Source organism: Ochotona curzoniae, unplaced genomic scaffold (genome assembly GCF_017591425.1).
Source record: "Ochotona curzoniae isolate NIBS_2020 unplaced genomic scaffold, NIBS_Ocur_1.0 patch16, whole genome shotgun sequence".
NCBI classification, from domain to species: Eukaryota; Metazoa; Chordata; class Mammalia; order Lagomorpha; family Ochotonidae; genus Ochotona; species Ochotona curzoniae.
This window is the reverse complement of record NW_024466706.1, coordinates 93195-105492: the sequence shown is the minus strand read 5'-3', so window position 1 is coordinate 105492 and position 12298 is coordinate 93195. Positions and strand designations below refer to the sequence as shown.

General features: G+C 44.2%; 1 protein-coding gene across 6 annotated transcripts in view; it reads right to left on the bottom strand.

Annotated features, from left to right (window-relative positions):
- The window catches only part of LOC121166521 (nibrin-like), a 36906-nt gene extending 24815 nt beyond the window's left edge, over positions 1–12091 (bottom strand). For 2 of the 6 annotated variants that reach the window (XM_040995681.1, XM_040995684.1), the window contains exons 1-5: positions 11968–12091; positions 9529–9659; positions 8337–8485; positions 7414–7573; positions 5310–5413 (exon numbers count right to left, since the gene is read on the bottom strand). In XM_040995681.1, the coding sequence (XP_040851615.1) occupies positions 5310–5413; positions 7414–7573; positions 8337–8485; positions 9529–9659; positions 11968–12004 (581 nt within the window). In that variant the 5' untranslated portion in view covers positions 12005–12091. Of the gene's footprint in view, positions 1–5309; positions 5414–7413; positions 7574–8336; positions 8486–9528; positions 9660–11251; positions 11587–11967 lie in introns of those variants that run through there. The other 4 variants (XM_040995685.1, XM_040995686.1, XM_040995683.1 and 1 more) reach the window with 4 other exon arrangements.
- Between the last annotated feature and the right edge of the window lie 207 nt (positions 12092–12298).

Below are 12298 nucleotides of genomic sequence, written 5' to 3'. Positions count from 1 at the left end.
AAGTTTCAAAGCATTTCTGGTGCTCCAGTGACAGCTGGTAAGAAAACTAGAAAACACAAATATAATCTGATAGAAATATAGATTAGAGGCAGGCTGCTTCAATAGAAGGCTGCCAAATACAAAGTGGCATAAAAATATTTAAAAATAAACTTGGCCTGATTGTATAAAATGTTAAGAGCCATAAGTAAAATAATGTTTTCATAGTAACTGGCACACATTATCCACATATTTATGTAAAGATAATCAAGAAATACTTTTTACCATTTACATTATATACTTGTACATAAATGTTTATCTCATCTTCAATAAATATCTTCTAAACCACAATAATTCATTTTGCTTTTGTCTTTTAAGATTTTTCAAACACACTGAGCACGGATTTCTCCAAACACACTGAATACAGTGAAATCAGTATCCCCAGCAACAACTACCAGGACCAGCACCTGCACAGCTCCCTGTTTCAGTGTGCTGGGAGCATGTTCCTGCTTTCTCGAACACTTACTACACTGCTTCTTTACATGATCTCTAAAAGCTTAGCCCAAGGGGCAGCTACAACTTGCAGGTGTGCGGCACAATGCTTTGCCTTGGATTTTAACTGATTATATATGCTGTTCTCTACTAGTACAAACTTCCTAAATGTTCATGTACTGACTGTTTCAGATTGGTGTGTTTATTAGGCCTAAAACCTAATGGCAAGCTAGTGAGGTCAAATTGTTCCAGTTTCACACTTGCAGGCAATAGACAGACTGCTGGCTCAGAGACAAAGCAGGCAGCATAAGCATCACTGTTTGTAGGTCACGTCCCTGATCAAGGACCGTGGCAGGATAGTCAGTATCTTGTGTGGACTGTGCTACCAGGGAGAGAACACTGACCTTGGGCCCGCCCGTTTCGTAACAAGCAGCCAAAAAGCCTGCTGTTTGAGAACAGGCTCGTGTAAAAGGCCTTCAGAGCACTGCATTTTTGGCACACCACACAAGCTGTGTAAGAATACAGGGTACTTGGGCCCGTTGCAGTGGCGCAAGTGTTTAGGGTCCTCGCCTTGCACGCCCGGGATCCCATATCCCATAGGCATTGAAGGCTAGTTCAATCCAAGCAACCTACTATCCAGCCCCCACACACACACTTGCAGATGCCTTTCTGTCTAGCCACCCCTGTCCCTGCCCTGGTTTTCATGCTCTCCAGTGGGAGTGGTTACCCACAAGGGAGGTGCCCACTATCTTCCTACTAGGCCAAGCCAACTTCCGGATTGTGCACTCTCCAGGTGGTTCTGGCACTTAACTTAACAGAATTGGACTCCAGTGCCAGCCTCTGCCATCTGATGATGTGGCAAAGCCCAACTAACCCTCACCCACTCTAATTTTTGCTTGCACCAGTCAGAACAGTCAGCCAAATATGGCCCTTCCCCAATCTAGCTCACAGGAGGCCCACAGGTGTTGTAGCCCTGCCTAGTCTGGTCTGCCCCCATCCCAACTCATGCTCTCCAGTAGGAGTGGTTGTCCAGCAGAGGAGCCCACATTCCCCTGGCGGCTTTACCTCCTCTCCCCTTCCCCCCGCCCCACCCCGGTTCTCAAGTGTGCTATTTGGGCACTGCAACCATATCTGGTATGGCTCACCTCACAGTGGCATTCCTTAATGTGCACTGGTATGTGTTGTGACCGAAACTGGCCTGACCCACACTCTATGCTGGTGCTCAGATTCGCCAGCAGTTGATGTGAATGGGTTCAGCCTGGTCTGCCCCCAACCTATGCCATATTCATGATGTAAAGATTTATTTCATCTTTATTACAAAGTCAGATATACAGAGCAGGAGGAGAAACAGAGAGGAAGATCTTCCATCTGATAATTCACTCCCCAAGAGACTGCACCAGCTGAAGCTAAGCCGATCCAAAGCCAAGACCCAGGAACTTCCTCCAGGTCTCCCACGTGGGTGCAGGATCCTGAGACTTTGGGCCATCCTCCACTATTTCCCAGGCCATAAGCAAGGAGCTGGATAAGAAGCAGGGCTGCCAGGATTAGAATCAGCACCTATATGGGATCCCAGCGTTTGCAAGGCGAGAACTTTAGCTGCTAGACCACCACACCTGGCCCAAGATAAAAATAAATATTAAAAAAAAAAAAGCCTACTACTGCCTGCCTGCCTTCCTTCTTTACTTTTCTCCCTCCCTCCTTTCTCTCTTTTCCCTTCAAGGTCACCAGCACTGGATAGTCTTTGGCCAGATCTTCAAATATCCACAAGGTAACATGGGCAGTGATTCTAGGCTGTTGTGCCGCCTCTGTGTGTATGCTTTACCCTGATCCTCTTCTGGCCACTCTGGAGGAGGTCAGCACCTCATTGGGCCACCAGGGCAGAAAATGAAAGGCCACGTGGATGGGGCCAGCAGAAAAGCAAAGAGCAAGCTACAAAGGAGACTCAGCATCTCAGACAACGTCCACAGAAGCCTGCTGACAGTGGCTCTCTAAGGTTCTGTCACCTGCCTACTTCTGCATTTCCCCTGGTGACCATATCCACACTCAGGACCTCAAAGGATGTGTATTAGGCTGAAGGTGACATCAAAAGAGGATGTGGAGGCCCGGCACAATGGCTCAGTGGTTAAATCCTTGCCTTGAAAGCACTGGGATCGCATATGGCTAAATCCTTGTGGTGCATGCCCTGGGATCCCATTTGACTGCCAGTTTGTGTCCTGGCTGCTCCACATCCCATCCAGCTCACTGCCTGTGGCCTGCACAAGCCTTGGAGGATTGCCCAACATCTTGGGATCTGCACCCACATTGAGACTTGGAAGAAGCTTCTGGCTCCTGGCTTCAGGTCGACTCAACTCTGGCCATTGTGGCCACTTGGACATTGAACCAGGGGAATGAAAATCTTTCTCTCTGTCCTACTCTCTATAAATCTGCCTTTCCAATAAAATAAATAAATTTTTGGAAGTAGAAGGACAAAAATCACAAACTACCACTACTACCCAGTACTTCATACCCATCGTGATGTAGCATAACACATAACCATGTGTTTATGGTGATGCTGATATTAACAAATCTATATCTGTCAGTCCTATAAAACATAGCTCATACATATGTATGCAATAAGACATGCTTATAAACATGAACCACTTTGTTACTCCTCTAACAATAAAATGAGTGGGCCCAGCACAATGGCTCAGAGATTAAATCTTTGTCTTGTAAGCACTGGCATCCCACATGGGTGCTGATTTGTGTTCCAGCCGTTCCACTTCCCATCCAGCTCCATGCTTATGGCCTGGGAAATCAGCAGAGGAAGGCCCAAAACCTTGGGATCCTGTGCCCATCTGGGAGACCCAGAAGAAGCTCCTGGCTCCTGGTTTCAGATCAGCTCAGTTTTGGCTGTTGCAGCCATTTGGGAAGTGAACCAGCGGATGGAAGATCTTTGTCTCTGTCTCTCTTTCTCGTCATAAACCTGATCTGTCTTTCCAATAAGAATAAATAAATCCTTATAAAATAAAAATATTAGTAACACTACAACATGCTGATAAAAATACTTTGGAAATTCTTAACTTGCTTAACACTCCTAAACTTAAGGCCATTTGAAATAGCCAGTCATTCTATAGAATCAATGTAAGCTTGTAATCGTACAATCTGGCTGCACTGATGGCTTTTGGGCAGCAGGTTAGGGGTCTAACAGGTTACAGGCAGTCGCACCCATGGCAGGAAATGTGGGGTGATCCAACCAACAGCCTTTGGTGTCACCAAGAACCCCAGGCTTTCGGGACTGGTTAGTCCCAGACAAGGCAGGATCCCCAATCTCAGGGAGCACAGAGTGGGCTGTGTGTCCTAGTGCTGAAACACACAGTGCATGCTGTGCTGCCTGCGCTGACTCCAGTGCAGAGGAGGGGAGCATGTCCAGGTGCACTTGAATGAGTCGGCCTGCTCCTACAAACCAGCTGAGGTCCTCAGATGCCACCTCAAAGACAAAAAAGGCCAGAAACTTCTCAGAGTTAGTGACAGTAATCTATGGACACAGCCAACAGAATCAGCTAAGTTTTCTATGGCTCCTGAGATGTAGCCATTAGGTGAGATGCAGAGAGCTTTCTGAACCCAGGACATGAAGACCTTCACACCTAATCAGTAAGAAGCAGCTACAGAAGATGAGACAGATGTATATCCTCCAGCAGCCCTTAAGAAAAGGGGTTGGAAATCTCTTAGTGGGAGAGTGAAACAGGACACATAAGTAGCAAGCTTAGCATCACCAACTGGAAGCCAAAGCCCCCCTACCTTATGCAATGTGGTCTATCTACTTGTCAATCAGATGGCCCCTTCCTCAGGAGGCACTCCCCTCACCTGGGACTTGGGGTGGTATTAGGTACTACCCCTCTTTCCAGGCTCAAAAGAAGCCAGTCAATGGCAAGCAGCACTCTCTCTTCCCCACCCAAGATAACAAGATTAAAGCAGAAAATCTCTTTACAACCCTTCCTCTCTCTGGCCACTCTAGCCCTAAGTGTGTGTCTGTGATGTCCTTATCTTTTAAGTAAACCTTACCAAGAAAAAAAATACAATCTATTTTGTCACATACCCTATAATTCACTGACTTGTATATTTTGAGTAAACAAGCTCTTCTCCTACGTAACTGACTAAAGACATTTACCATTTTGTAATGCTCAGCATTTTGATCATACAATTTGGAATAAATAATAACAAATACTTTCCCTTGTAACCCTAATTCTTACTGCTTTAAAGCATCACTAACAATATCCATAAACAGATCTCCAAGTCTAGTGGCTCACAAATCTGTCATGTATCATCCACATTTTGTTGCAATTACCAATAATCAACATTTCTTTTAACAGGCAAGTAGGATGAGAGCAAGCCATGTGCTCAGATTTTATAGATGGAATTACTAATCTAGAGCTACTACACTGTGTCAGTGATCTCATTTTGAAATGAGGTAACAAAAGCAGTGCCCAGTGCCGTCAACATTTAGGTCCAAATATGTGGTTCTCCAAGAGGGTTACTGCAGCCCCACTACCAAGAGTACCTCACCCATGACCCCGACACTGGCACATGAGCAATGCTGACCTATTTACCATGCTACAACAGTTTTTTGTTATATATTAGCAGTTAACATCTGTTTCACAGAGCTAAGAAATAACCAATTAAGAATTTGGGGTACTCTTTCTTTACATACTAACTGAAAAAATCTCATTAACATGGAACACATACACACACAAGAAAAACGTGGAACACAGCAACTATCACATCTAGAATTCCAGAGAGTTAACCGAAAGTCAATGCGCTCATCTTTTCTGTCATATGTTGTTAATTAGAAACACATAATATACCTTTCTATTTGTGGAGGCTGTTTCTTGGACTGAACTGCTTGGAGAAATTCAGTAAAATACTCTGGCTTTACAATGGGGCATCCACAAATGAGTGCACAAATCGTCTAAAAGAAAGAAAATATATGTGGATATATATATATATAGTCATTATGATAGCTTCTTCTAAAGAAAACATTCATGTTATAAACTACAAACATGCCTTTCTAATAATTGTTTTCTTTCCTTTTCTTAATTTGATAAATGAAGTCACAATCTGTAAAATAGAATTTCATATTTGCTCAGTTTTATACCACAAACCAGAACTACTCAATTATCAGAAGCCAATGACACAGTAGTCCTTTGGGATAGGCAGAATAACACAAAGACTTTAAAAATGCATTCCAATTGGAAAAACATTACAAGTACACGTTCAGGCTGAAGAAATATAACCCATCCTGCAGAGGCAATACACATTAAGAGATAAATGGAAATTTCTTTGGAGCCTTACTGCTTTCAGAAGGAGTAAGAGTATAGAATAAAGCCTCTTCAACACAGTAAATCAAGGAGCAACTGGTTAGGCTCAGTGGAAGCTGATGCACACATAAAGAGAGAACGAAACTGTGAACTAACGTGAATCAAGCTATCAGCCTCAAGTAACACACATCCACAAACTCATAAAGGACTAGAAAATACTACTGTGGGCAATTAAAATAAGAAAGAGCTGGCATATTCTAGGAAATAATCCAACTATACAGTTTATACATATGTTTTCAATAATGCAGGTGTTAGGAGCGACCAGATTGAGGGTATCTCTAAAGACTGGAATCTGACAGATCCCAACTTCCTATGTGAATGAGATCATCCAAATGCAACATAGAGTATTTAAGTTCAATCAACACAGGACTGAATAAAACTGCAACACGCGCGATTCTGGGCTAAGCACGTAACTGCTCCGAGTCGCAATTTCTCTTCAAAATATAAAAGCTGAACTAAATACTCCTCAGGTTTCCCTCTGGTCCTAACATTCAATAATCTAAACAAAACAAAAGCAAAAAGCAAAACAAAACAAAACAAAACCCTATAAGCCTAACTATGCATTGAGAACGCTGAGCAAAAACTAATGATCAGGGTTTATTTTTATTGTTTTTAGCAAAAAGTGATCAGAAACACCAAAGAAACGCTGCACACTCCATGGTGGTGTCTCTAATGGTGGTCATTAGCATGTCAGGTACTAGAAGTGTCCAGCTCTGAGGACTTGGCAAAATCTCCCAAGACAATCAAAGCATCTTTGACCTTATTTCAGGCCTTCTAAACCCATGTATCATTACCTACTCCATTTGAGTAACTTAATATCTTAAGGGGGATTATGCTGAGCTAACATTTAAACATCAGGTCCCCATGCATATTTTGGTTTTACAAATGTTTTATGAATCTATTACCTGTGAGTTTATCAACATGAGTATTTTTTAAGTTAGTCTTGCTGCAGCAGCAAAAAAATCAATGTCCTAAATTTTCTAAGAGGGAACTATCTTTGTTCAGGGTAACTTCACCATGGTACAAATTTAACTTCAGGTTCAATCTGGGCAGTGAGCCTTTCTCTTTGACAGCTATTGCATACACATATATGTACACACATAAGAGCCATTTATGTATAAATTAGAATATAACACTAATATTTAATTAATTATAACAAAAGGTTTTTGCATCTTCAAACACAGGAATCAAAGTATTTGTTGCTTTTCAGCCTAAAACAATCCCACATATCTTTTGCACAGTCAGCCTGTTTAACGAATCACATCTTAAATGCCATTCTTCAATTACCTTTGGATATATCAAATCTGATGAAAATGCAAAACCTGAAAATATACCAAAATACATCACTGCTTTAATGACTAGTCAGCATCTTTGGAAGGTACATATCTATACATCTCAGGGCTTTAAAGATACAGCAAAGATTTCTTTGTGTGATTATAACTTAACTGAGGGAGCATGAGACCATGAGACAATGTCAGAGACTGGAGGAAGACAATCTGACAGAAGAGACACATGGTGCTAACTCTGTGCTGTGGTGAGTTCACTCAAGGTCCCAGAACTTGTTTTAATATGGGAACACAGTTCAACTTACTTTAATGGTGACTTTCACTGACATCATGACAAGGTGAGTACATTCTTTTGTCCAGCTGTTCACAGTGAGTCCTCCAAGTTGCAACACAGCTTGATTTAGAGCAGTTTTCCCAGACACATCTAAACAAGAAGAACAGGCAACCAAATGTTCATACTCTACCCTGTGAATGACAATAAAGTTACGTTATCACAGTTACAAAGACTTTACAACTTTACAATACTTTACAACTTTAAACTTACAACATATTATTCGTTTAATTTTGACACATTATAAATTTGTAACTTAGGAAATTCTTACCTCCTAAATCTTGTGTTCCCAAAGAAGAAAAAGACATGGCCAACATCAACATTACATTTTAACTTATGAAGCATCAAACAAACGAGGCTCCTATCACAACTCACAGGGACTAACACAAACTTTTACTCACCTGTCACCCCCCACCTGTGATCCACAAAATGTACCAACCACACAAAGTTCACTGCTGTGCTAAACGGAAAGTCAATTATACTGTCATCTTATAATCCTTAAATCTTTTCTTAAAAATTCAATTGTTGTGAAATAAAACTGTCCACTTTAATCTAATTTAAAAAGTGTGGGGCCAGTGCCATTGGTTTGGTAGACTAAGCTTCCACCAGGATTCCATATGGCCAACAGTTCATACCCCAGCTCCCCAACTGTGGATCCAGCTCCCTGCTTGTGGCCTGAGAAGGCAGTCAAGGACAGCCCAAAGCCATGGGACTCCTCAGCCATGTGGGAGACTCAGAAGAGGCTCCTGGTTCCTGGCTTCAGATTGGCCCACCTCTGGCTGTTGTGGCAACTTGGGAGTGAAGGCAGGATCTCTCAGTCTCTCCTTCTCTCTGTTCATCTGCCTTTCATGTAAAAGTAAATCTTTAACAACAAAAATTAAATAAACAAATCCATACCTGAATTTACTTTCAAACACTCCAAAGGTGACTCTATCCCCTGTCTTCAAAGTTTGGGGAAGGTGATTTTGCATTTTTGCCTCATTAACAAAGGTACCATATTTAGAATTATCTTTGATTGTCAATACAGGGATTTCATCAGTTTGACTCTGAAAATTAGAGAAGTAATTACAAGTCTTTTACAGCTCAAGCACATACAATCCAGGGGGAAATGATTCACAGGAGACATTTGATAACTTTTGAAAAGGGTAAAATAATAAATAGCTGCATATCCTGCCACCACAGGGAATGACAGCTACTGTTCTGGCTGCCTTCAAAGGACTAATTAGCAATTAACATAAATATCTCCCTTTAAGAAAATCTCTGAATTTCAGAATTATAACTCTTGGAACACACATTTTTCTTTATTTCTGTAAATCAGTTGGGACTTTCCCAACCCTTCCATTTCACACACTTGAGAATTTTATGATTGGCAGCAGTTTGCTTCATGCATAACATGACAGCTTCAGTCCTAAGTTTTCGTTTTGTTTTGTTTACATTATCAAAAGCACATGGTAAACACTGGGCGAATGAAAACAAGGCATAAAGCCTAGAGGTTCTGACTTTTGGTAATAATTTTATTTTTTCTATTGCAACTTCTATAATAATGCTTTTCTACAACACAAATAGACACAAAACCTAAATGCCAGTAAACTAATCCATCACTTGTGCATTTGTCACATTTGTTCAAACTAACTGCTTACTTTCTTGTTCCTACCACGATGATTTTGAACGTATTTATTCATATATTTTTATCACTCTCATCACCCGTGGTTCTGGTGAAAGCTAACAAATACCTTCCAAGCCATTCAAAAGAGCTGTGGATCAGAAGCAACAGTTGTCTTCCCCGGGAAAACCGTCATTCCCACTGCGGAGCCTCCCTTTACACACCCAGACTTTGTGTCCATCAGTCACATACTCTCTTTAAGAGCGAGCATCATGAATGTATCACAGCTAAGCCCAATAACTCTCACCACGGAACAGTCAATGTTGTTAAGTAAACAAATACAAATACAACCTACTTTCTCCAAGTTTCTAAGTCACTGAAACAAAAGCATAAAATGCTCAAACAGCTCTCTCTCTCTCACATCAAGGCAATATGCTGTGATTTCAACTCTCACTGCAAGCTAGCAAAATACAATCAGGAACATACCAAGTTGGTCACAGCAAAATTAGCGGTTAACACTGCATGATTTCGACTGATTGACTGATCATCTTCAATTAGAATAGCACAGTTTTTCCTTCCAACGATGTACTCAGTGCCAGTCAAAAGTCTGTATGGTTCTAAGAGGAATAAAATCATGAGACACAAACACACATACATAAATGTGTACATTATATAGGATAAAATTCATGATGTGTCAAGAAAACACTTTGCTATTTCAATGTTCATCAGTTTTACATAAATTAAACTCCCATTTTCTATTAAACCCTTATTGAGGAATATCAAAAGATCACCTACATTAATGCAAGGGCATACCATTTCTCTCAAGGAATAACAGTGAAAGGAATTAATACTTTCCCAAAGTATACATTTACTGAAATCCCAAGTAAAGTCCCAATATGAACTTGACTGGAGCTTCCATCCATTAGTTCACTCCCCAAATGGCCACAACAAAAGAGCTGTGCCGATCTGAGACCAGGAGACAGGAGCTTCTTCCAGGTCTCTCATATTGAGTGCAGGGTCCCAAGGCTTTGGGTCGTCCTGGACTGCTTTCCCAGGCCACAAGCAGGGAGCTGGATGGGCAGTGGAGCAGCTGGGATAAGGACCAGTGCCCATATGGGATGCCAGTGCTAACAGTAGAGGATTAGCCAGTTGAGCCATCACACCAGCCCCTATTCTTTGTTTGTAAATTTTTACCTTACTTTACTTATTTGGGGGACAGGGATACGCGTTCTGACTCACTGCCCAAACATCCAGGGTATCTGAGCCCTGGACTCAAGCTAGGTCTGCCCACAGGTGGCAGTAACTCAACTCTCATCTGTGGCCAAGGGTGCACTTTAGCCAACAGCTGGAGACAGGCTGAGCAGGACTCCCAGGCTAGCCCTGCTACACAGTGCCAAATGTCTGCCTGGTCTGAGCAGTGCTATCCCTGTAACAGATGGCTAAGTCTCAGCCTGTCACCTACTCAGACCAGGTCCTGCAGGGCAAATGCCTTCTCACTGCACACTCAGACCAGGCCAACAGTGAGCTGCAACTAACCAATCCCGCTGTTTCTGGAAGTCACCTCCTACCGTCTGCTGGACTGTTGGGTACTGCTCTCTCAGCCTCCACTGGCTCGGGCCACACCTTGATTCATGAAGCCTTTCCTCAGGTATGCTGTGCCAAACTCAATTTGTCTCAGGTCTGTCTTCTTTCCACACATCCACAGGAACTCTGAGAGCCACAAGACAAACTGAAATCTCTATGGTCTGGCCTTGCACTGGTGCAAGTTCATAGGGATGCCTATGTTGGTGTTTACAAAAGTCCTTCAGAGGCCAGATCATATTAATTCTCAGTTTGCATGCTGGCATCGCATGTGGGCACTGGTTCAACCCCAAGCTGCTCCACTTCCCATCCAGCTCCCTGCTTCTGGCTGGGAAAGCAGTGGAGCATGACCCAAGTTTCCTGCACCCCTATATACACATGGGAGACAAGACGAAGCTTCTGGCTCCCAGCTTTGCACTGGTCCAGCTCTGGCCATGGAGGCCATCCCGAGAATGGAAGACTTCTCTGTCTTTCCTGCTCTCATTCAAGTGAAATAAAGAAATCATCTTCTTTTTTTTCTTTAAACCTCTTACATAGCCAGTCAACACTGCATCTTGGGAGACCCTTTTTTTCCCAATCACAATTGAATACCCTGAGCACACAGGCAATCATGGCTTTACTGGCTTACCCTTTCTTTTATCAGCCAATAAGGACCACAAACAGCAGGCAGGCAACTAGCAACTTCCACTAGGGAAGTGCAGACACACAGGAAAGGGGCGGGGTGAAGTGGCCTGGCTTTTGCTGCAGCTCCCCTGGGACACCAGCATCCCAGGTTTGTGCAGGGGGTCCAGCCCAGCACCGCCAAGGCGCACTCTGACAGACAGCAACTGAGGCCCTTGCATCCCGGGGTTCCTGGCTTGGGCCTGACCAGCCCTAGCGTTGGACACATCTAGGGCAGTGAACTCGGAGATGCAAGATTCTGGTCTCTCTTTCAAAAAGAAAAAGTCTGGGCTGTCCCCTCTTGCTGACAGCACGGAAACGCGTCTGAAACAACAGACAGCTGCTCCGTGCACCTGTTTCTCCTCAGCCACCTCAGCCAGGGCTCAGGGAAGGGCCAGCCGCCCCACCGCCCATGCCCACTGCACAGCGCCGGGGTCCCACGGCCACTGCACAGCGCGGGACAGGGCCGGGCGTCCACCCGCCCAACCCCGGGGCCGAGGACAGCCGGCCTTCCCCGCCACGGCGCAGCCGGGACCACCACGCGCGTGCCAGACCCCCGGTTTCCTTCCCGTTCCGCCGTGCCCCGGAAGGTAAGGGGACCCGACCGGAAGCGACCCTCCCCGACTTCCTTCCCCGCGTTGGCGCTCCTCCGAACCCGGGCCCTCTGTCCCTCTCTGTCCTTACCTCGGGCTGGGCCCGCGGCCGGGAGGAGCTTCCACATGGGCCCTGCTGCCGGCCGACGCGACCGGCGCCAGCCCGCCTGCCAGCCGCCCGAGCTGCGGGGCGAGCGCTCCCGGGCCGCGCGAGCCTCTGTGCCGCCGGCGGGATGCAGCGGGCGTGCGGCCAGGGCGCGGGGCCGCCACCTGCTGGGGAGCCAGGAACAGCGCTGTCTACAAGTTCACCAGGTACTTGTTGGCAAGAATTGCAGAGTCCCCTAAGAAAAAGCTCTGAGAAAAACTTTGCAGTGTTATTTGCTATACGTTTAATAAAATTAATGCAAAATCAATCAAGGAGA